The 26,615-nt window shown below is 38.5% G+C and overlaps 1 protein-coding gene across 2 annotated transcripts in view; it reads right to left on the reverse strand.

Moving 5' to 3' along the window:
- Positions 1–426: 426 nt before the first annotated feature.
- LOC145990934 (metallophosphoesterase domain-containing protein 1-like) overlaps positions 427–26,615 on the reverse strand; it is a 33,949-nt gene continuing 7,760 nt past the window's right edge. For both annotated transcript variants that reach the window (XM_083126476.1, XM_083126477.1), the window contains exons 2-6: positions 22,465–22,627; positions 16,482–16,626; positions 14,469–14,739; positions 6,011–6,237; positions 427–3,718 (exon numbers count right to left, since the gene is read on the reverse strand). In XM_083126476.1, the coding sequence (XP_082982602.1) occupies positions 3,591–3,718; positions 6,011–6,237; positions 14,469–14,739; positions 16,482–16,626; positions 22,465–22,587 (894 nt within the window). In that variant the 5' untranslated portion in view covers positions 22,588–22,627 and the 3' untranslated portion in view covers positions 427–3,590. The remainder of the gene's footprint in view (positions 3,719–6,010; positions 6,238–14,468; positions 14,740–16,481; positions 16,627–22,464; positions 22,628–26,615) is intronic.

Genomic DNA, 26,615 nt, shown 5'->3' on the forward strand with positions numbered 1-26,615 from the left:
GAATGGGAAAGCAACTGATGAAATTCCTGTTGAACTTATCAAATGCCTTGGAGATGGAAAAAGAGAAATACTGCACTTATGCAATGAAATCTATGAGAAAGGGGATTGGCCACAAGATTTCACGGAGACTGTTTTGGTACCTCTGCAGAAGAAAAGCAATGCCAGAAAATGTTCTGAGTACAGGACAATCAGCTTGATATCTCACTCGGCAAAAATTCTTCTAAGAATTCTGAACAGACGCCTATACTCGAAGGTCAGTGGCGAGTTAGAGGAAGAACAGTTTGGTTTCAGGAAAGGAAGAGGTACAAGGGATGCAATTGGTTTACTGAGGACCATTGGGGAAAGATATTTAGAGAAAGGAAAGGAGGTGTTTGTAGTATTTGTAGACCTGGAGAAAGCCTTTGATAGAGTGAATTGGGTTAAACTTTTAGAAATTCTGAAGAAAATTGGTGTAGATTGGAAAGAGAGAAGACTTCTAAGCAACTTATACATGAATCAACGAGTTAAAGTGAGAACAGGAGACGAAATGACAGAAGGCTGTGAAATTGGAAGAGGAGTACGACAAGGATGCTGCCTATCGCCTACTTTGTTTAATATCTATTTAGAAGATATAGTGAAAACTTGTTTCCAGGGCACAGGAGGTGTCAAATTGGGAGGAAGAAGAATAAACTGCATAAGATTTGCTGATGACATGGCATTATTCGCTGAGGATGAAATAACCATAAATAGTATGTTAGAAGAGTTAAACAGCAGCTGTGAGCAGTATGGAATGAAGATTAATGTAAAGAAGACAAAGGCAATGGTTATAGGACGGAAACCAAGGAATATTAATGTGAGAGCAAACAGTGAAAGAATCCAGCAAGTGGATAGCTTCAGGTACCTCGGATGCACTATAAGCAGTGACATGAGCTGCAACCAAGTGAAAATGAGAATCGCAATAGCAAAAGAAGCTTTCAATAGAAGAAAAAATGTTTTTTGTGGACCCATGGACATAGGTCTAAGGAAGAGATTAGTGAAATGTTTTGTGTGGAGTGTAGCACTATATGGTGCAGAAACCTGGACGTTGAGAAGAAATGAAGAGAAACGACTCGAAGCTTTGGAAATGTGGACATGGCGGAAAATGGAGCGTGTAAAATGGACAGACAAGGTAAGAAACGAAGCCGTACTGAAAAGAGTTGGTGAAAAAAGATCTATACTGGAGACCATCAAGAAGAGGAAAAGAAACTGGTTAGGACACTGTCTAAGAAGAAACTGCCTGCTAAGAGATGCCTTGGAGGGAATGGTTGAAGGAAGAAAAGTCCGTGGAAGAAAGAGATATCAGCTTATGGATGATATTAAATTAACTGGGTCGTATGCTATTACGAAGCGTAAGGCAGAGAACAGGGAAAGCTGGAGATTGCAGTGAAAAACCTGCCAATTAGGCAGAAAACAATGAATGAATGAATGAATGAACACCAAACAAGATACTGAAAAAAAGGTGCCATTCCTACATTGATGACGATAACAGTGTTCGTACATGACGTGTGAAGTAGGGATCGTCAAATCCAGATTTTTTTCTTCTACGGAGTATATAATCGTAAGATGAGGAAGATGAAACTTTGTTAATAAATTTACATCAAAAATGGAAAAATTGTTACACCTTTCTATCCGAAAATCAGATTGCTTCCGAAATCTGGATAGTAAAATTTCTGAATCGAGATTTTAAATTTTCCGGAATTCTGATACTTTTGGCCATCCCTAGTGTTAAGGTAAGATGTGCTAGGAAAAAGGTTCTGTCTGATTTGAACAGCAGGATCCAAAAAATGAACATGAGAAATACTATGAAGGAAATACAATGCATGAAGAATTACTCTTTTTCCAGCACTAACTGTGGGTAAATTTTTTCCATGCACTATTACATTTATGTATTCTATGTAAGTTGTGTTGCGATGTTCTTCAATATGTTTTTCCTCTTTAAAACAAGATCGTTGAATGCTCTACAGTGCTGGAAATAGCAGACACTCTGAGAAGTTTCATCTTCATGACATCACAGAAACTCTGTCGGGTTTGTAAGTATGGGGGCTGAAAAAAAAAGGTCTCCTTCAAGAGTGGAGAAAACTAGCGGTTGATTGACCTTGGATTCACAGAATTCTGGGATGAGTTGAGCCACCTGACACCATTGCACCCAACAGGAAACATAGCAGGATGGTTGGGCACGGGAGGTAGGACTGAGCTCTCCTTTCAATGTGCTAAACTTTAGCGAATCTCTTGCATATTTTTAGCTGCTTCATGATGTCACTTCACTAATTTCGCTCAAATATGGGAATGTTCTGACTTATTTTTTACGTATTCTCTAAAATATTTAAAATGCAATATTTTTATTATTTTACTTTGTCATCGCTGCATCTCCAGATGACCTCTGATCAGCTATATATCATGAGAAGTACTCATTTTTGGTTTAGAGTTCCGAAACATCAGATTCAAAATTTTAAGGTTGCATATATTGCATATGAGTATAGAAATTCTTTAACAGACTATGCTTTTTCATAATATTTACCTTCTATTCAGTGTGAAAGATATTGTAAAGACGAAGGATATAAAAATAATTATGTTATGTTCACATAATTTCATGAGATCTGGAAAAATTGGCCTGCCAAATGATCCCTCTTTGTATTGTCCATCATCCAACAGTATACAAATTACTGTTGATAAAGAAGAGGGACAAATACTGATGAACAACAATTTTATGGCAGATTGCTAAATAATGCACCTCTGCCCCCAATTTTTATGCTCGATCTGCCATTAGAATTCATGTGGTGATGTACAATTTAGTATTGGTATGCATGAACAACATATTTGTCATCCCCCTCCCCCAAGCGCACACTTATCTGTTATAATTCAATTGGCAGCTCGAATAATTGCTATTAACCTCAAACTGATGCTTTAAATGCTTCAACTTTTATCTAATGCTGTATCGTTTATCCAATCGAATTTTCATTAAAATACCCCTACAAAAGTTGAACCCCCTCCCCTCAGGCCTGTGGGCACCCCTGCTTGAAATTAATATATTTTTTTGAAAAACTCAAATTATATTAATATTTATGGCAAAATTCTGAATGCAAAGTACAGCTACAGAGATATGCAATTTTCATGTTTTTAACATTTATCTCGAAAGTATGATAGAAATTGTTAACCCCTACTTGTGATAATTTTCTCAATAGAATACTTAACATATTCCTGAGATTAACTGCACATTCTACATTTTAAAACATACATTAACAAAAATATAACTTCTAAACAATAAAAATTATTGACAACATAAAAAACATAAATTATTCTACAATTCTTATGAAACATGAAAGCACCAACACATCTGTCAATGTAACATGAGCATATAACCATACTCAAATGTCTTATATGTACAAATGAAGCCTGTATGTTTCTTATGAAACTTACCCAATGTTCTCAAAGTTCACTGAAAAATTCCCATAGTTCCTGTCTTTTTGTTATAATAATGGAGTTGTGAACTACCTCAACAGACAACTAAGTCTGCATGACTTATCAATATCAATATCACTTACGGACAATACATGAGAAACAATTTCCAAAGCTTACTCCTTCCCAACATCAGGTGGCAACGCAACATCAAACACCACAGGTGGATTTGTTGGTCGGTACTTAATATCACACGTTGAAGCATTAACAAAAATTATTTTTCCATCCGATGATATACCATAACCTGCAACCATAAATTCATATCATGAACAAGAGCCTGTTGCAATAAACAAATTGTCAGATAAGTATATCTCAACAATGAATATTTCTAACAGTGTGAGAAGCTAGAACAATTTTCTCTATGATCTTTACATATGGTACATGTACAGGGGTAAGCAGAAGTCAGTTTACTGAAAATGCAAAGTATATATTACTGTTTGTACAAGGTGGCGGAGGGAAACAAGACATTTTGAATCTAGGATTAGCAACACTGTAGCACCGGCATTTGCTCCGGACTGATGTGACATCAGCAAAGAAGGCTTTGCATTTAGTAATGATGGTGCATTGGAGTGGTGCGGAACGTGCATTCGCTGTGAAAGTGTTTTATAAGAATGGTGATAGTGTGACTGCAGTGCAAAGGATATTTGGGCAGTATTACCAGGTAGGATGTCATGGTCGTGCCTCATCGGCGATGTAGTGGTGAAATGGAAATGGTGCGGGTACGATAAAAACCACAACCACGATGTGGGAAGCTAAACAAATTGACCGAAAGGGATTAGAGGCATCAGGAAGTGACTTCAAGTCCCCATCAGTTCCAGTGAAGCCAAACAAAGGTCATTTGCCTTGTCCCCTTTTGAGAGCCCACAAAAGGGGATGGTTATATTTGTCTACTTTCTCTCCTACAAACCCCTTTGTCCTCCAAATGTCCAAAAATTTTCCATTCTTCCCTGCAACCAACCCCTCCTCCACGTCAGCCAATAGAAACTGGACATGTACAAAACCCAAACCAAACTGTGAATTTTGGCTGTGTCAAGAAGTTGTAGCGAACAGTCGGTGTTAAGAACTTGTGAAAAAAGGGTCAGTGTCTGAACAATAGCAATATAACATTTGAGTTATGATGAACGGGATAGTTTTCGTTACGAAACAAATATGTATCTTTTTACACATAAAAGTATATATGTAACTAGTCAGTGTCCAGAACTTTGGTGAGAAGGAAGTGTGTTCCCATGTCATCCAAGGGCAGTGCGTTTGACACTCCAGGAAGCAGCGAACTGTGTAACGGAGCCAGTGGGAGAAGATGAACGTCGGTCCGAGTTCCATACTGCAGTGACAGACACCACAAACACTTGGGACATCCAGATTCCATAACGGCCGACAATGGATTTCATCAGTGGACAGTACCAGTACATCGGAGTAAGTGACCAAAATCAAAATTAAGTGGTGGACTTAACACACTCACAATAGGAAGACATATGTAGAGAATCTTTGTGTAGATACAATCATAATCACATAATTACAGCAGTTCAACAATCAGAATCCCTATAATTTCACATACAACCCCCTCCTTTTCCATCATTTCAATAGTATTTTCTATTTGTTTATGTGCACCGTGCAGGTATGGCCGGGCATCGAATCCTGGACGGCTTGGTCCCCAACCACCTATTGTGTGGCTTCAACCAAGCGGCCCAGGGTAAAAGAGCTAGCCTGTACGGCCACACAGTACTCATACATCCAGCAAGAGGTGGTGGCACTGGGGAGTCCATTGAAGAGCTGCAGCACATAAGTCAATGATTACTATCCGGAATGCAGCACGTTGACAGTGGCTGTGGCCTATAGAATAATGGAAAAATATCCTATAGAGTGACAAATCATGCTACATGTTGTGGAGATCTGATGGATGTGGCAAATGCCCAGGGAGCGGTTCTTTCCAGATTGTATTGTCCCCACCATGAAATTCAGCATGGGTGGAATCATGGCATGGGACTATTTCTCATGGTATGCTATTGGTTTGTTGGTTTTGGTGCCTGGAACCCTGAATGCTGATGCCTATCCTGCAATAATAGACAACTCTGTGCACCCACACCTTGTGACAACAGTTCAGAAGTGGCCCTTTTCATTTCCAGCATCGCAACGAGCCCATCCATAAACCAAGGGCCATAACCCAAATGGCCTGACAACATGGGAGGGAATGAAATCAACTGGCCACCTCAGAGCCCTGATTTCAACCCCACCGAACATCTGTGAAATGAGGTAAAGTGCCGGTTGCGATCTAGGTCAAACTGCCTAAACACCACCATCAAGCTGCTCATCATTTTGCAGGAGGAATCGAACTGACTACTAGCCAACATTTATCGCAAACTAGTGGAAAGTCTTTATCGATGGGCAGAGGCTGTCATAGTAGCAAATCGCGGATCTACCCACACTGACACTGGACCAGATCCTGGTGAGCACATTCGTACAGGTATTCGGTCATTATTCGTAATATAATGTATCTCTACGGCTCTACTATTTCGAAATCTAGAAGTCAAATCCTTACCTTCATGTATGTGTCCGAATACATGGTATTTTGGCTTTACACGTTGTTGTACTGTTGTCAACAACTCAACACAACCGGCTCTCACCCCTGTACAGCAGAGATCCCCATGCCCTATGGGTGGAGAGTGGGTAACCAAGACGTCCGTGCCCTCAGGAATATTGTCCCATTTCTGCAAGCATGCCTCTCCTCTCGGCAAGTTGAATGCCCAGTTACAAAATTCTGGCTGCCTGTGGAAACAAGGAAAGAAAAGTCATCATAGTACCGTGCGTCCACTTCGATCTTCAGCCGAGAGATCGGGAGAAGCGTGGCGGGCGGCGCTGACGGAGATGCCGACATTTGCGGCCTGTAATGCCCGCTTATTTTTATAGACATATGCAGACATTTATATAAATATTGCAAAACGAGCACTAACCTGTGTTATAACACGCAAAAGTTCTTCTGTAATTCATCCAAGTTCTGCTCTTATATACACAAATAAATACGCTATAGAAACGATGTTAAGAGCCACAGATAACAAAGCATTATAATCATAGTTTTGACCAGTAACATCCTGCTTAAGTTTATATCCTTGAAAGAGTTTTGTGGCCATGGGGATCGTTTGGAGGTTTCGAATGTGGAACACTGTATCAAGATTACGCTGCAGATGAAACCGTTAAAAGTGAATGGTTTTCATGAGCTTCCTTGCAATCCGAAATATCTGAGCTCGAGTTTTTTTTGTTGCTTCGCAACTAGATGATGACAGGCGAGCAATGTAACCAAGAGTGTGTTAATTTCGTACTGTGCGCAAGAGTGTTATTCTTGGTTACTTGCAGTTACTTGTTTGTGTTATTGCAGTGTGTATATGTGTTGTGTCAGTGAGACGATTGGAATGCCAGCCACAAGGTTCACGTTAGAACAAAGATTTTTTTATGTATGACACGTACGTGAAAACAGACTCGTGTCGAGACGTGTGTAGGCAATTTGTACAGCCCGACCCTGTGGCCGAGTGGTTAGCACATCGCGCTACGACGCCAAGGGTCCCGGGTTCGAATCCCGGTCGGGCTTGGTTGTTTGTGAATGTCCATTCATCAATTTCATCATTTCATCACTCATCCCCATCTTCGCAAATTAGCCAAGAGGCACAAAACGCGAAGTAAAATAAACTAAATCAATCAATCAATCAATCAATTTGTACAGAAATTCCCAGGCGTTTCAACTCCACACAGAGATACGGTTAGACATCTTGTCCTTAAATTACGAGAAACTGGATCGTTAAATTTTAAAACATTTAAGCAACAACGACGGATTCTAACCGAAGCAAAACTTGATGATATTGGTACATCGTTAGAACGTTCTCCAAACAAACCTCTACGCCGTGTTTCACAAGAGGTGGGCATGTCAAAATCATCAGCACATACAGCCACTAAGCTACTAAAATTAAAACCGTACTCTTATAACACAGGTTAGTGCTCGTTTTGCATTATTTATATAAATGTATGCATATGTCCATAAAAATAAGCGGGCATTACAGGCTGCAAATGTCGGCATCTCCGTCAGCGCAGCCCTCCACGCTTCTCCCGATCTCTCGGCTGAAGATCGAAATGAACGCACGGTATGTTTTTACAGAAGCATTGCCTAAAGTGCCCATATCACTCATGCTCAAAGTTCAATGCTTGTTCTTCTAGAATGTTCGACAGTGGTGTCTACAAGACATGTATGAATAGACTTATCCTGGTTGGGGAATGGAATCACTTCCAGTAACACTAGGAAGCATAACCTTCAGAATATATAAAATTCATTTTATATACCACTACGGATTCTGGTATGTTTTCTTCAATTGTAGTTAGTGATGGGTTCAAGCCGTTCATTTGTGCGAGTCGACTCATGAGCGCTCGCTCACTGAGAAGAGTCGTTCAAAAGAGTCGCCAAGCATCTTTTTCTCGAAACACATGCCTGAAGAGGGGGAAGGGGGTAGGTGGTGTTGAAGCAGATGATTGTATTTAAGTAAACGAACACAACGTACGTCCTTCAAGATTAATAAATTGTATTGCATTTTTGTGTATGTGTGTGTGCGTGTAGCCGACTAGATGGCCAAGATTCTGAAGTAATCGACATTTGATCTTGCCACAGAAGTTCCCGGGATCTAGTCCCGGTCTGGGCAAGGATATTCTTTACGAGTGTCCCTTCATCTATATCATCACGCATCATCCTCATCGTCGCGATTACTTAAAATTTGAAGAAAAGCAGCATAAAATAAGAAAAATACAAATACGATTCTGTATGTGTGTGGATATACATATATGTGTAAACAGTAAACACACACACACACACAAACAAAATTTATACTTTTTTTATACACATACTTGTTTTCATTACTCTGCCTCATGAGTGAGATTTTCTATATTTGTATTTTGTTTCAGTTTACATTTCATGCTGCGGATAATGCAAATTATGAAGTACGATAGCATACACAGAAATGCTATATAATTATATCAACCTTTTATTAGTAATAACGTGCATTTACATATTCTTCCTTTTTTGCATTCGATCACTGGTTTTAATATCATAACAAAATGCACTACAGATCTGCGCTGCGACACATGCTTGCATTTCCACGAGCATCGCTCATTCACGACTCTTGAAACAGAACGAAGAGTCACAGCACAGTCCCACGACTCTTTCCCCATCATTCGTTCACGGCTCGCGAGTCGGCACGAAGAGTCATTAAGCACCTTAGCGACTCTTCTCCTCCCTCATCGTTCACGACTCGCAAGTCGGCACGAAGAGTCATTGAGCACCTTAACGACTCGCTCGCCTTAGCGACTCTTCTCCTCACTCATCGTTCGCTCGCGAGTCGCGAGCTCTCTTACACAAGGCGCGGCGGCGGCAGTCTCGCCAGCAGACTGGATCTACAGTTTAAAGTAGGATCCACCCGCTCGCTCTCTGCGAATGGCTAACAGCTGTGTTTAAGAAATATATATCGCTCTTGAACATTATCCATGTCCAACCCATATCCATGTTTTTGTTGTTCTACAGTCATTCAATATAAGTTTCTGCCAATATCATAATGTATGATCGAATTTCTATAAAGCGGGCCAAATTATACGTATGTATTTTTTTTTAATGTTGCTTTCTACTAGTAAAACACCTTAACACGTAGGCTCACCGCAGATGGCCAACAGCTGTTTATATCACTCGTGAACATGACCCATGTCCATCTTACGTAGTTGTTCCTAATTCTGCAGTCATTCAATAAAAGCTTTTTTGCAGTATCATGTACGATGAGATTTATGATTAAACTTCTATATTTATTCTTTAATGCTGTTTTCATTAGTAAAATATTTACACGTTAATGTTAATGAAATATTTCACGTCATATGAAAACGATTTTGTCAGACAATGTTTAAAGTTCACTTTATGCTCGGGATTGAAGCTACATTTTAAACTGGGGGTCTAAATCACTGGGCAAGGTGCCTCCACAGAGGATCGAATCCGAGACAGGAAGCGATTTCCTTACCAGGATTTAACAAGGAATGAAAGGATGGCTGAATAACATAAATAAAACATACTAAATGGTGCATGTTCTTTGTTTCTTGGTTTCTATGTTGGCCAGCTTGAAATAATCTTGGAGTGACAGATAAGTAGTGTCGCCCTCCTCAAAGTAAGCCTATTGACACCGAAAGTTCCGGGTTCGAACCCCAGCCCAGAGATGAGTGGTAATCTGTATTTAACCTCTTGTCAATTACTCTAATCACCATCCATCCTCCGTCGTTGCCTTGTAACGATACCTGGTGGATCCCACTTTAAACTGTAGATCCAGTCCCGATTAGCTTATCTGTACGTAAAATTCATTCATCCTCGCTGTCAATACTAAGTAATTAGGTATAAAAGATGCATAAAATACAACAAAGCGTGTTAAGCAGTTAAAATATTAAAACTGAATTAATAAATTATAAAATATAATTACTGATGCTAATTTATAAGAAATTATAGCATTTTAAAATTTGTTTGTTCCTTAATGGGAAAATAACTAGTAGCTTATTTCTTCTGTTCATTCTCATGTTAACAGATTTGTTTTCTTGGATAAATAAAATTGAACGTGTAAATTAAAAGGTTTACATGTGCACGAAGCGGAAGAGCAACTCGATCGAGTATCGTGGTGAGACAAGATGACTTGGCACATCGTTTCAACTCGTGAATGAGAATGCATATCTTGTTCGTGATTTGATTTCAAGTTAAAAACACCTGTCAGGTCTTGTTCGCTTATCGATTTCAAAGCATAAATCGGTATCGTTACTCCAATGAGACGAGATTCTCGGACAGTACATTTTACACAGAGTGTCTCTCATCATCTCACCAACTTTGGAAGGGTTGGCCCTGTTTTCATTGCGATTTTGTAATGCCCTGCTACTTGTGAAACTGATTCACTTCCAACAATTTCAGTCGCCTCTGTGGAGGAGTGGTTAGAACAGTGCGCTAAGAGGAATCTCGGAATTGAGTGTCACTTCATCAATTTCATTATATCATCACTGATTTTCATGTTCGCGATTAGCCAAAGTGGCAGAAGAGCAAAGCCTGGGCAAAAGTGGTATCCCGAGCCGCTATGTGTTTCCACCGAATATCGGCCTCAGGATTCCCTGCCCTCGTGCCGCGATGTGCTAACCACTCCGCCACGGGGGCCGGCCCTCCCCATCACATCTCTGTTTTATACTAAAGGCTATGATTGAATATGAATTTAAAATTTTGTGTGCGTCACTTAGGCTATTTTGCACCCTTCACTTTATACGGGATCCAGCCCCTTACCAGAACTAAAATAACATAACTGTAATGTCCTGTAGTAACTAAAATATTAAAATAATCTGACCGGTTAAAAGCTGAGGCTGGAAAGGCACTCTACACACATAAGGACAAAACACAGGACAACACACACACACACACACATTCCTACGAAAATTATACTGGCCGTAGGTATAGACGCCAGAGCCTCGTTAGTCTGCAAAATGCAGTCCAGGGTGTACTATGTGGAACTGAGGTTGACAATTGGGTGTACTACGTGGAAGGATCATCCCTTACATCCCTTAAACTATATTTCTCGAGACCCTTGATGTGCTAACCACGCCGGCATACATTATAGAATACTTGAGTTAGTTTTGTCAATATTAATTTTATTGATTGCATTTTTGTTCTGCAATGATTTTGCGCACTGAATTTTCATATTTATCTTTGCTTTTCATTTGTGTTTTACTTTTATTTTGTATATAATGCTGTGTTTCTATTGGTGTAAATTTGTGATTCGTCTCTAATAACGTTATCATTTCAATGTGATTTAAATTTTAATCTTCTAATCTCACGTGTATAATATATAAGTATATGTATGTACACATGCATACAGAGAGAAAGAGAGGGAAATTGCATGATATGATCGTTAGAGGGGAAATCCCCACCGTTCCCCGCATAATTTCAAATTTGTTCCTTGTATTACACAAAATATATTAAATTAATGTTATAACAAATTGAATATCTATTATAGATCGGATTATAAGAAATTATGTATAACTGCGTGTGTGAGCGTGTGTTTGTCTCTCAGGTTCTTTATTAAAAAATCAGAAAAACAGAACATAATGTAGTATTCAAATATAAAAAGACCTTCATTTCACGAGTCCACTTATAATTAATTCATTATCATGTGGTTTGTTCTATTAGGTAATTCTTAACTGAATATAAAAAATTGTAAGTTATAATTTTTGTTTTAATACATGTTTGTTATTTTCACTAAAGGTTTATCATTTGAACTTGTGCTTGCTGCTTGTATTACGTCATTTTTGGATTTGGAGTAACATAAAACAAAAGGTGTTTATTGTCTTTGATCTTGCTTTAGAAAATAATGATTGGTTGATTGATTTGGTTTATTTTACTTCGCCTTTCTGTCACTTTTTTTTGGGTAATCGCGAAGATCAGGATGAGTAATGAGGTGTACTAACCACTCCACCATGGAGGCCGGCACTTTAGAAAATAATTAAAAGTAACAATCGCTTTCCACACTAAGTATTTTGTGTTGCAAATTATAAATTACTGCCTCCCTTTTCTGATTCACTTTAATAGCATAGTGGTTAATGCTGTCATGTATTAAAATGGTTTGCTTGGCAAAAATTGTTATAAGTCCACTTTTATGCTCCAATAGGCTAATCGGGTCTCCCTGATGGCGTAGTTATAACGTCGCCGGTAATCAAGGGATACCGTGTTCAATACAAAGTGAAGGTTCGGATCCCACTTTAAACTGTAGGTCCAGTCCCGACTATCCTATCTGCACATAAAGTGGACTTAAACAATAACAACTCAAAATAGGCTAATCGGAATATTGTAATCAAGAGGTCTGTGCCTAACACCTTCCCAAAATCTTTACAAGACTCCCCTAATATTTTTTATTAAAATTTAATTTCTTGTAATTTTAGCGCTAATGGTTTGGCCGAACTTCAAACTACAGGACAAATTTGTTGGCTGTTCTTCGCTGCCCGTCATGGGCTGAGGTTGCGCGCTCTCTCTCTCTGCAAACAACACTCGCGAGTCGCGAGCTCGCGAGTTGACTCTTTCCTTCGTTCAAAGAGTCGCTAAAGTGTGCCACGACTCTTTGAATGAAGGAAAGAGTCGACTCGCGAGCATGCTCCTTCCCCTCTCATCGTACACGGCACGTTTCAGCCAGCTTTACTCAACTAGGGGTAGGGAAAAGGAACAGAGAGGACCCCCCCCCTCCCTCTCCTCTCCAGTCCCCATTTGCTGCCCGCAGAATCGACTTGCTTTCTTTAAAAAATTCCGGCCGCCAGGCGAGTATACACTTGCGCATGCGCCTTCCTCGCAAAATTCGTGGAAAGGAAAGGCAATAATGGAATAATAGTTGCTTGGCGGGCGGAGGAGTCGTGGCACACATACGACTCTTTGAATGTGTCGTTCAATTCTGGTGAACGAGTCGTTCACCGCTCACAAAAGAGAGTCGTTACTTTTGAACGACTCGTTCACGAACGACCCATCACTAATTGTAGTACTCACCTGAATTAATGTTTCTCAGCAAAATGTGTCCAGAAAATTGAATCCAAGTGCATAAAATAAAAGTAAAGTGCTCCCCTGTGCACTGTGTGGACACGCCCCTGGCCACCTTTACCCCCCTCCCCCCCACTTTCCTCCAGGTACCCACTTTATACGATGCTGGGTGGGTGCCGGAGCTGCATGAAGAAGTCCTGGTTCTCCCCCTACTTTATTGCAGTCATTTCAGGATTGTAATGTTGTTGATTGACATTCCAAATTACAGTTTGCAGAATTTTAACACAAAATGTTAATAAGAAATGAAATTAGGCATACCATATTTAATGCAAAATATTGAATTTTTCACGAGTTTTGTATCTCTTAAACCAATTGAATATCAAACTTAAAATTTTTACTGAAGTTACTTATCATGGAGTACTGTATTGTGCACAAATTTCAGATTTTTAAACAACTGCCCACCAGAGATATTTAACCCTGAATTTGACGCTGTAGAAAAAAAAGAATTAAAGTCTCAAGCTTCAAATAATTTTGACACACACTATTGGTACACAGGCACTTGCACAAAAAAAATCAAGTGTCAAACAAACTGCCTTCCCCCTAGAAAAAATATTCAAAAATGTCATTTTGAGCGATTAAAATACACAATTTTGACCTTAAAATTTATTATGAAGGAATAATATTTAGAAAATTACACACAAATATAATTGTAGCATATAATGTGATTAACATCACAGATTTTGTCTCATTGTCGTAGGACTTACCAGAGATGAGATAAAAACATTGCCGCTGATGCTTACAAATGGAGAAAATGACGTGCGCCATGATAAAAAAAATGCCCGCCATCTTCACATTGTTGATAGTAAAAATAAAATAAGTGGTTCTGAACTGTCAACATATGAAGCTCACACCACACAGAAAATAAACTTTTTTTAAAAATGGTCAAGCAACCATGTTGTACCACTTCATATGGATTGACCCAGATACAATTTATAGTGAAAGGTAAGAATGATGTGAATTGTGTCGGAGTTATCCAAAATTGACAGACTAGGTGATCAAAATGTTATTCCACAGGCAATACAGATTTTTTTAAAAATTTAAGTAAATTTTAACTATGATTATGCAGATGGTTTGAGATGGATGTTATAGACTACTAGATATATTTCTAGCACCAAATAATATTGACATATCTACGCTGAAATACCAACAACCTCATATTAAATTTTTTGCTATATTTGGCAACATGTATGAACACAATGTACTATAAAATATTTGGTTTTGAATATGTAAAAACCTATACAATGCAAATTGTTCCTTTTTTGTACAAGACTTTTCCTTCCCTGCTCAAAATAATAAAATAATAGCAGGATACCAGCAGAAGCTTGAGCATAACATCTCACACCATGTACACTGAAGAAAAAAGTACAACTTTTTCAATACTTACCAGGGTGTACCATAAATTTTAACTCCGCAGAGAGTAATCTCGGAATCCTCCAAGTAAACACAATTGGTCAAATGGTCTTTAATATTTCTAGCCTTCACAGCCTGTGACAGTTCTTCCCGTGGAATGCCCAAATCTGGGATTTCATCAATCAGGCTATTCCCTGTGTGGGTAACTTTGTTATTCTGAACACTGAAGTCACTGGAGAAGGTTGCGTCAAAACTCAACTCATGATTCCCTGCAATCACAACTTTGTGTTTGTGAGGCAGTCTTCCTGAAATAGATAGCAACAAACACTGCATAAGTTAGGCTATGTTAAATACATTTACAGTTAATTTCAGTGAAGGCTCCTGAAGGATTCTGACTTATTTTGCAAAACAAAGTTGCCTGACTTTCCACAGTACTTCAAAATAACTTTCCAGACCACTCTATATTGATTTAAGATACTAATCAATAAGTGTTAAGTCCTAAACTTTGCATGTTAATTAGAAGAATCAATGTTATTCAACACTGTTGAAAATAAATTATGAAAAATAAAATAAAAGGAAATTTCATATGACATATCATCCACACCACCAAAAAAAAGCAGTTGAGAGAAAGTTTAAATGTGTTTTCAGTTTCCAAAATGTCACATAACGTTTCTAGGCTTTTGTATGTTTTTACAAATTCTCTGGTCTATCACACCCTAAGCTGATTTTCATGACTTTTCTCCAGGATTTTCAGGTAAGGACCCTGCATTCTTCATTTGTCATCACAAAAAATGCTTCACGGCACAACATGCCTTTGACAAGGAAAAAGTTAGTTTCAAGTCCACATTATGCTCAGATGGGCTAAGCATGACTGTACCTACAATTTAAAGTGGGAATATAACACTGCACAATGTGCCTGCAACCTGGGATCCCTTGGTTACAAAGTGACAGTGTTACCAATCCTTCATAGGGGACACCAAACAGGTTGCCAAGCCATGTAAAGAAGTATTTCATTGGGTGATGCTTGTTTGATTGTTCTGCAACTAATTTCCCAATTGCCCTCACAATGCTCTTATCAACACCCACATTGTTCAGGCTCCCACCAGGAATTGAATCCTGGTTAGCCTATCTAAGCATAAAGTGGACATATGGACTATCACCATTACACTAACTGCTCGGTCACTAAGCCACTTTTTTCAAGTAATCACAACTATAACTTGATTAGTTTCATTCAGTAATGAGTAACAAACTTAATAGTTCTACTTATGGTTTTAGACAGAAGGATATTTTGGATTGCTTTGAATTTTTTAAATCTATATTTTCAACCAGCTTGTAGTTAATACATGAAACATGTTACAGGAGTTATAACTTATCTAGATTAAAGCAACTTATAAAGTAGTTTAGTTATATTTAAACTGTTAGCTTCCTAAGAGTGATTATGTACATATGCATTGTTCTCAACTCGAAGTAATTGCTCAGTTGATTATTTGTAAACTTTTCATTTTGGTCAAAATAAGATAAGATATTCACTATGTAATTCACAACATAAATCTGTGAAATGTTACAAGTTACTAAAATAATCAATGTGCTGTTTACTGATTGATTGATAGATATGATGTTGCACAGATAGGCTAATCGGGACTGGATTAAAGTGGGATCCGAACCACTATGTGCCTCCACCAAGTATCGAACCCAAATGTGCTGTTTATAAATACAGTTAATAATAATGTATTTTCATGAACAAGGCATAATGCAGATTCTTGTTTCAAAATAGACAAATCTTGTTTCATTAATCTATTTTATTGTTGAGAACAACTGCATCAAGTTGACTTAAAATATAGAAATGCAGTGGAACCTCGATTTTACTTTTTCAGGGAACCAAGCTTAAAAAACTTAAAATGTGGAAAATGTAAAATCGGGGAATATTTTATAACACTTTGCTATGTTGGGACCATCAAAACTGAATGCATGAACGTAAAATTGAGGTTGCACCGTATTTTACTTTTATATGAAGTACACTGCCGTAAAAGAACGTCCACGCACGTACCTAACCAGGCATTGAATTCAGTAACATCCTCCAGGCTTCCACATCTTGTGAAATCTCCAGCATGAACAAATACATCTCCTTCTGGGATATCAAACTTTAGCTGTGTGGTCAAGGAATGGGTGTCACTCATACATACAAAGCGAACCTGCAATGCAAGGACACAGATCACTTCAGAGGCGTGGCATGCATGTAACTGGTGTTACCGCAGGTAACAGCAAAATGTAAAGAAATTAAAAAGTTTTTTCCTCAATAAAATAACAACATTGTTAAATAAGTTAACCGACAGCGTTGCAGTTGAGTGTATATTGCAGAGGACATTTTTTCTGCAGCCGACAAAAGTGAAGAGACAGGCCGTTCCGCTTCCCTCAAGAGGCAACAAGAGGAATGGGAACAGCCAATGCAAGGGAACAGCTGGGAAAGACTTGAAGGCAAGTGTGCTAGGGGGTTATTGTTATGCCTGTTTAGGGGCCCTGTTGCTGCAGCGCCCTACCGGATCAGCAAGTGTTGTCACATTGGATTTCCAGAAAAGAGCTAAATCCCGCCTAAAACGGGGATACTATTTCTCTGAAGTAACAAGAGCTAGACTGGAAAGCCAAAGCTGGATTTAACTACAACTGAGACCGTTTAGTAATAGACGAAAAGGGAAGTACTTGATGTAATTCGTGATTTGGACAAACCTTGCTCCAAAAAACTAAGTTGGCAACAGTAGAACGTACATCTGGACTTCCTCCTGGAGGAGGGGAATTCTGTCGTCTGCTCAACGCAGAAACGTCAAACTGACCTGAATGTGTGGTTCTTCTTCCCCTTTCCACCTTTTTGCAAAGAAACAGAGATGGTTGACAAGGCTCGACTACTATTCACTGGATTTTCGCGGTAACTCTCTCATGAGTGGTAGTTCTTTCTAGGAGTGATTGTGGCTAAATAAATCATTGAGTGGATTGCATAAAAAAAATGCAAAAAAAAAAAAATCCAGATCAAAGGCGTTTTTTTGGGGGGGCGGTAGGGTGGAGATGATAACGTCTGATGGCCGGTAACACTTTTGAAAAAGTCACACCACGCCACTGGAAAACTTATATCATCACTGATGTGGAAAAGTTAATACAACTTGCCAAAAGTATAAACAGAAATGGTTACTGTTAGATTTCATTTGCAAACACGCAACAATATTGATTCAATACAACTGTAGGACAACTGCAAACAACTACAGTTATGTATTCTGGGAACTAATGTATTATGTATCTAGACAAACAGAACTAAGCTTCATCTGTGTGACATCAAACTTATTTTCAGAATTTTCTTCAATAAAATTTCTGTATCCTTCACAGTTCTGCAACTATGACAACAATCCAACAACAACAAAATTAAGGCTGAAGTTGCCAGCACTCTCTTCTGACTGACTACCCACATCACACACTCCAATAGTGTTATTATAGCCCAGTCAAATTAGACATATCGAGGGAAAAATCCAAGTTTTGAAAATTGGTACGGTTGTTCATTGGTATCTTAAATCGTCTACCATATTGATAGAGCACTTATTTCGGGAGAAATGAGATAAGGTCAGATGGTGTTTTACCGTTTACTGAGCTAACAAAATAAGAGTAGGAGGAGAAGGGTAGGTGGCTGAGGGATGCGCCAGCACTTACCTCTGCTTCCTGGCGGCGGCACTGGCTGCTACTATCAATGATCCACCAACTGATTACAACTGAAATAAGTGCCTGGTGACAAGACACCCTTCGCTTAAATAGTAGCCAGTTCCGCTGTACTTTGCAACCTCCATTTCCTGTGGAATTCTCCTCTGCAAGTCGGAGCATTCCAGGAGACGGAGGAAACCGGACGAGAAGTACACTAGGAAGCAAACATTCTGCACCCGAATCCCCAGCCATCTACAGTACAACATACTAAAAGTCCTGGAGGGTGGGGGGAGAGTGGGGGATGGGGGAGCTGTTTAAAGATGACTGTTTAAAGGAGGGGGTGGGTAATATTGTTTTTTTTAATATATATATATACACACACACACACAAAAACATTAAAAAATTAAACCACAAAGAGAAAAGGTATATTTGAGAGTAAAAGTGTTTTTTTTATATTACAAACCTCACTCCCTTCCCCTCTATTTTATAAATAATAAGAAATTCGAAATTCGCTATTTGTAAGGCAGATATGTATTTCTTTACTCTAATGAACGATTTAAACATGTTTAATTATAGTCTTACTTAAAAAAAAAAAAGTCTTACATGACTTTTGACCAGCCACTGTATATAAAAGGCCAAGAAATTGTGTCTTCATGTCAAAACGACCCTTTGCTGAGGTCAGTCGTTGTAAGATTAGGCAGATTTCACCTACTCATAAGGTATGTCGTTTTTGGGATGTATTGGTCACATAATGGCTGGTAGCGGTCTTAAGAAGTTTTGACCACTGTGTTTGCCGCTAATTCAGTTGATAAAAGCTGACTGGCCATGCCTTCAGCAGAGCTGTACGAGGACATGTGCCGAAATTATTCTTAACAGTATCGACGTCTCAGATGAAGAGAAGAATGAAATAATCAAATTGTTGTCGCAGTTCAAAAGCAAGACCCTGACCTTAGATGAAATGAAGCAAAACGCTGTACTGGCCCGTCTCCAAGAAAAAATGCATGAGGTGAACTCCTTAAAAAGTAATGGTCCCACTGCTGCACTATGGGTTCAATATTTTCACATGGTCTCTCTCATCAAACAGTTTATTCAAGCAGAACGCTCTGGTGATTGGGAGTCGCATCTCTGCTCTGTCCAGCAAATGATCCCTTTTTTCCATGCAAGTGGCCACTTGCAGTATTCCAAATGTGCCCATTTATATCTGCAAGATATGTGCACTCTTCCGACTGCTCACCCCTCTCATGTCCAAGAATTTGCCCACAGCAGTTACTTCACTGTAGCTAGATCAGATTCTCCTGGGTCATAAAACTAGTCTGATATGACAATAAAGCATGGCATGAAGACCCATGGAGGGCTGACAAGTGGCAGAGAGATCACTGATTCTGTGCTGGCAAAGTGGGTTGGTGGGGCATCCGTATCCATCACAATCTGCTCGGCATTGGAGGATTTTGCTGGCCTGCAGTTCTCAACAGGGGAGCAGCATGTAGACTATCATACATCACGGCAAACTAAAAATGCAGAAGACAGGAAGAAGCTGTTTGATTGGTTCACTCAGCATCCCCCGTTTCCACAACTTCCTTCACTGGTATCCCTTGCAACTGGTATTGTTGGAAAGAGCAACGTGATTTGCCACCAAGCCCTGGAAGTAGGAAAGGTGACGAAGGCAAAGATGATAGGGCAAAATTTTGGAGAAATGAAACAGGCTTGAAAGGATAAAGTAATATCCTTGGCCTCCATGGGCAGCACCGTCACTATTCAAAACGTAGTCGAGGTGGTGGACCCTCTCCTGATATTCCAAAGAATAGCAATTTCCAAGAAGAGTGAGACCGATCTGCAGAACCTTCTAGAGTACGAGTTGGCACCTTTTCCACTAGCTCTGTTCAACGAATGTGGCATGAGAAAGACAAAGAAGTCTGTGTTGTATGATGTTTTCCCTGTTGATGAGATAGCGGCAGATCTCAAGCTCAGCGTAAATATGATTGATGGTGGCTTTCTCCTTCATCGCGTTAAGTGGAATGCAGGCTCCACTTTCTCCTTCATATTCAGCCAGTATGTGGCTTATATTAAAACACACTACAGTAATCAGTGTACTGTTGTGTTTGATGGATACACAGATAACATGAACAGCACAAAACGTGCTGAGCAAAAACGTACAGGTACGACAAAGACCTCAGTTGACATTGATTTCAGCGAAGATATGACGGTGAACAGTCAGCAAGAACACTTCCTCGCTAATGAGAGAAACAAGACTAAGTTCATTAATATGTTGTCTCAGAAATTAAATAGGGAGGATATTGAAACAAAACAGCTGAGGGGGATGCTGATACTACCATTGTGCGATGTGGACTTGACAAAGCATCATCTGAGGACAAGGTAGCAATAATAGGTGAAGACATTGATTTGTTGGTGTCTTATTGATTGCATTAGCTCCACCACAAAGTAATATACTCTTCGTTAAACCAGAAAGAGGGAAAGTGGAGACTACAACATATTTCTCCTTGGAGTTACAGAAGCTGGGATTTGCCAAAAGCATTCTCTTCATTCATGGGTTCATTGGGTAAGACACCACCTCATCCATCTACAGAAAAGGTAAAGCAATGATTGTTAAATTGTTTGAGAAAGATGGAAGCCTCATAGCCATTGGAGATGTTTTTTACAACCACACATAAACACCTGAGGCGGTTTCATAAGGGGGTGAGCGGATGTTTCTAAAAATGTACAATGCTCGTCAAACAGACTTGATCAACCACAGGCACTCCACTTTCTTAAGATCTGCTAACAAGCTGAAGCCAGACCTTGTGTCTTTGCCACCAACAAGAGGCTCTGCCCAACAGCATGTAGAGTCTTTCTGCAAGTGCAAATATGGTTGGGCAACCAGCTGACACCTGAGGCCTGGGGATGGAAACGAGGCGTGGATGGACCCCTTGAAACTATCATGACCAATGATCCTGCAGCTCCTGACTCAATCATGAAAACCATGTTTTGCAAATGTACAGCCGGTGGTGGGGGGTACGATGCGGATGTCCTAAGGCTGGGATAACAAGCACTTCAGTCTGTGGCAATTGTGAGGGAAGCTGCACGAATGGCCCTCCACCAGAAGAAGAAGAGTTCAATGAAGATGTAGCCGAAGACCCAGACCAATGAGTTTCCACAAAAACAATTTGATTTTACTTAAAGTTAATGTATAATATAAATATGGTGCTCGGTAATTGTCATACTTTCATTCAAGTACACATTTTCTGTAAATTTACTTATGAAGTGCCAATAAAGGCTTTTTTTTAAATGCTCATGTTTTGTCTATCCTACAACTTTGAAAGTATCCCTCCTACAAGAAAAATGAATAGGACCTTTTTTGTAGGAAATTTTGTCTACTTGAATTTTGTATATGGATAAATTTTCCGTAGGGTTGATAGTTACGGAGATATAAGCAAAAAAACGAGGAAAAGTCAACTTTAAACAGCTCCCCACCCCTGCTCGCCCCCACCCTCCAGGACTTTTAGTATGTTGTACTGCAGGTACCAACGAACAACCATACCAATTTTCAAAACTCTTGGATTTTTTTCCCTTGATTGCCATCTTTTTGTCTAATTTGACTGGGCTATTAGTGGACATTATAATACCAAGCATAAATATGATATATGAGAATCTATCAAATATACAGTGACTGACAGACAGACTTTGCCAACTTTAAAGAAAAAAAAATAACATTTTGCAGAACTAATGTCCTGAATATCAGCTGTTATCTGTGTTTTGTTCCTAAAAAAGAGCATGAAAACAGCATTTTGTCCTTGTTTTCCTAAACGTTAGTGCTTAACAGAATTTGCATGTACACTTACTGCACCAATACTTTCTAGCTTTACGGAAATACTTGGTGACAGTGTCTACATTCTGCTTCAAACTCACTCTTTTTCTGTAACCAATAAGAAGAATTTTTCCACGTGGCATTGAACGTACAGTAATGCTTTCATTATGTCTCGAGACATATGTATGGAATTGCTATGAAGCAATACTGGTTGGGAGAAATAAAGAAGTCTCGAGATTTTGATGAAACAATGCCCCTACTTTCATTTTCTGTGACTTTGCGACTATGCTTTAACCCAACAATGTGTTTAAACTTTGTATTCTCCCTCCTCCCACTTACTTAAACAATTGTATACCAAAAGAAAATAAACACAATAGTAAATCTCATTACTCCGGGAGATAACAAAGTTTGTCTGGGAGACCAGGAGAGAGAGGTCGATTCCAGGAGACTCCCAGAGGGTTGGCAAGCCTACTGACTGAATGCACTGCATAACGTAACATCTCATGAATTCACCATCTAGTCTACATTATTGAAAATTTATCTTATATACCTTGTCTTGTCCTACAGGAGTTGTTGGTGGTTTCACTTGAAGTCGGAACACTTTCTGGGTTCTAGCCAATTCCCTCCATGCTGCTGTAGGATTTTTGGTCAGTGGATGAACCTCCACTTTCATAACTTCCAACAACTTGAACAATATATGATTTCACTGGATTCTGGAAATAAAAGTAAAGCAACCACAATCAAAACAAACTTGCTTGAAAATCAAATATCAAATTTATTGAGCTTAAAAACTCAGTAGTTTAACATCTTGGGCTTTCTCTCTGTTGTGTCTGAAACCAATGTATGACAGTAATAATTTTGGTTTGTGCCTGTTGTTAGCTGGATATTCTGTTTTTGTGGTGTGTATAAATTTCCACACACACATCATCTAAATTAAATGTTTGCTTCTACACATATGTATAAAGTTCCATGTACATTCATTTCATCATCAACAATAGATATTGTTTCTGTATGCAAAATCACACATGCGGTTCTGTAAGACGGAGTTGGGACTATGAAATTCCAATTCCATACATATGGCAGTTAATGCGTTAAAAGTACATTTGAAATGTATTTCCTTCCATGAATAGTATGAATTGACATGTGAGAACTTAGGGGTGCAAAACCTTATTTTATTGTTTGTTTTGTAGGAAGTTTGTTTATTTCTTATGACAAATGTAAATTTTCAGCATATTACACCAATTGGGTGGGCAGCAACTAGGTTCTAGGATGCATGTTTCATCAAATTTGACTAGGAATAATGCAGTGTTTACTATCAGGTTGCCAAATAAATAATTCTAGTTATATTACGAATACCTTTTATACCCACCATATACAGAATTTCTCTCATCCAGAGCATGAAAAGTAGCCAAGGTTCCAACTGTGTCATTCCGACATTATCATGATACACAAGTGTTTTCTACACGATGCGAATTCTATACATTTCTATAATCACATCAATCATTTTTTTCTGATAACCCGCTCCTATATGTTTATGTGGGTAAGGTTAGGTCTTAACATTGTAAGGTAACAGTTCCAATTGTTTACATCTTGCACATGTATACAATTAATTTTTTCATGTGACAAGGATGCTTCAAACAGCAGTGACTTATAATCAATATCAAAGGAGCCGCTCATAAGGACAATACAGGTGCTGGCTGCACTGTTGTGTAACCACAAGTAAATAAACATTACACTAACATCTACATGTAGTTTTCACATTGTCTGAATTGCAAATATTTCATTGCTTACAGATCATTGGTTACTCGGTTCTTGTTTTTGTTTTCTTTCCTTCCATGACAGTTGTAAAGTTTGAAGGCCACTGTGCAAAAATATGAAACTTGGCTTTTACAGTGAGAGAAATTGGCAGGGTGCCACACTCTCACCACACATGTACTTTACGAGCATATACTCTTTGACTGCCAGCATTCTCTATCGAGGCCAGGCAAGGCAGATGGGGAGAATAACACACATAGAAGGACGACTGTTTCATTGTCCCAAACCCAATCCCCTAGCAAAATCTGGACTCTTTTTCCAAAAAACTGTCATGAATGAAGAGCTGCCAAGGACCTTATCATAAAAAAAAATCTGTATTCCATAATCATATTCTCTTATAACATAAGTGTAGAGCAATAAATAACGTAATTTCCAATGAGGGAAAAATAAATTATCGGTAAGTGAAAAAATATGGACTCTTGTTTGATTTTCGTTATTAGCAGGGCCGGATTAACCTATGGGCAACTGGGGCAATTGCCCAGGGGTCCCCACCAAAAGAAAGCTGTGAAGGGCCTCCACCAAAAAATATTTTAACCAGCTGGCTATGCTTGTGAAAAATTACATAAGAAGTTGTATTTTAAAAGTAAAAAAAAACTTCAATATTGTCGTATCTCTACACTCTTCTGGTTCCAATTGTAACACAGCTGTCAGTCGATCTGTTTGTAGATATCTGAAGCTCAGTATACTTTATACCATGGAATGATTTGGCTCTGATGTGGAAATAAGGCAAACTTATTCAAACAATCAATTCTCAGATATGATTAAGATAATAAATAATCGTACAAAATACATATCTATCTTTCGTAAATAACATCGTATTAGAACTATGAGTTTTTCTAGGGGAAAAAATTGTGGAGATACTAGAGGTCTCTCTCGGTGTATCAGTGAACTACGGGACACCTAACTTTAAGCAGCGCTTTATCATCTTTTCATTCTCATCATCGCGATTAACTTCAATATTTAGAACAGTGATGTTGAATAACGAATAACTGTAAAAAGTTGGCAATGCTGTTCCAGTTCCTAACAATAATGAAACATACTGCTACTCTATCAATTAAATATTTTGGTTATTGCATCTTAGTTCCCTTGCTGTTGAATTGTCGTGGATTGTCAGTGGCGACGTGTGAACATTTTACTTGATATTCACTTAGCTTCAGGGTATATGTTGAAATGGTGCATGGAAATTTTGTGTAAACATTGATACCTCTTGCTCTAGTAGTTCGGTAAGAAATTTTGAGACTATTTTAAAGTGTTTTATGGGGAAGTTCTAGGAAAGAGATCAGTATTACAATTTTGGATGTACCTATTGCTCAGTAGATATGAGTATAAGGGCTCGAAAGGAAGAGTTGGCTTGAAGCACACGAACGACAAAGAGCCACATTTAGATGCAGAATTTTACTGCTGCTATAGCTTTATTTTACTGCACTATTCTCCCTCAAACCTATCTGCGATATGTTCGATTGTGAATGAATACTGATTCTAAAATCAGGTCTACCATTTCAACTGCTCAAAATTGGTGGTTAACATGTTGATAAAAAAAAAGCTACTAGTAAAAAAAAAAAAAAAAAAAAAAAAAAAAAAAAAAAAAAAAAAAAAAATGGGGGCCCCCACTGAACATTTTGCCCAGGGGCCTCCACCAACCTTGATACGGCCCTGGTTATTAGCGTCACTTTTCTACCAATTTTGGCTAATCGTGATGATGAGAATGATTGATTGATTGAATTTATTTTACTTCTTGTTTCTGCCGCTTTTGGATATTTGCAAAGATCAAGATGAATGGACACTCAGAAAGAACTCTCACTTACAGGCTGGATTTTAAACCTGTGACACCTGGTGTCATAATGTACTGTGCTAACCACTCTGTCACAGAGGTCAGCTACAGATTCTTTTTACTTTCTATTTATATCATGTAGATCTAGTACATGTTTAGATTAAAATTCCTGAAAATGGGGCAAAGTTGTCTGGCAACTTCCCTTCTGTATTTCTTTCCATCTGCTAAGTTAGGCAACACTACGTCTAAATCTGCTAGCATCATATTTCTTCTTCCATCTTTCATAATCTTTGTATTACTGTAAATATTAGGTGCTATTCGATAAAAAGGAATATCACAATTTCTTATAATGTTGGCTGTTAAATGAATTAGAAATTCATTATCTAAAATTACAGTTTAGTCGACACAATATCACTCCTCCAGTTTGATTCACCATGAGCCGCCACTAACCAATACAATTCCTCACAAATTAATACTTTCTGCATCTCCAAAACTATCAATAAGACCTTCCAAATTTATTTCCAGCAAGCATTCTTCAATCTCCTGTTTAATAATAGATCACAAAAATTTCATAAATTTTACAAAACAATGCAGGAAATGTAGTTTTCCAGAGTGAATCACACATCCCCTGCCCTAGTTTTCCAACATGAGGTTTGTAACAGTTGGACAATTGTCTACCCTGTTCATGTGCACCTAATTTCTACAAGTGTTTCGTGACAACATAAGTTTCTATCGTGAGATGTGAACTTACATTTTTTGCATGTTTTTGTTCTAAATAATATTTTTGTGTGTTTGCTGAAAGGAAGATAATAGAAAATCATGGCAGATATAAAAATAAGTTAGTTTCTAAGTCCACTTTATGCACAGAAATGTTACTCTGGACTGGACCTAAAGTATAAAGCGGAATCCTAACCAGTAAGTGTCTCCGTGCAGTATCGAGCCTGGGACAGATAAAGATGAAGAACGACAAAATGCTATAATTAGAAAATGACTAGAAGAACCATACTGATGTGACAAGAAGTAATGAAGAAAGTAATGAGCAACTTGATTGTATTGAAGAAAACATCATTAAATACAATGACAAAACAGATGCTGACTGTGATTATGCAGAAAAA

Source organism: Lepisma saccharinum, chromosome 8, assembly GCF_977018435.1.
Source record: "Lepisma saccharinum chromosome 8, izLepSacc3.1, whole genome shotgun sequence".
In the NCBI taxonomy this organism is placed as follows: Eukaryota; Metazoa; Arthropoda; class Insecta; order Zygentoma; family Lepismatidae; genus Lepisma; species Lepisma saccharinum.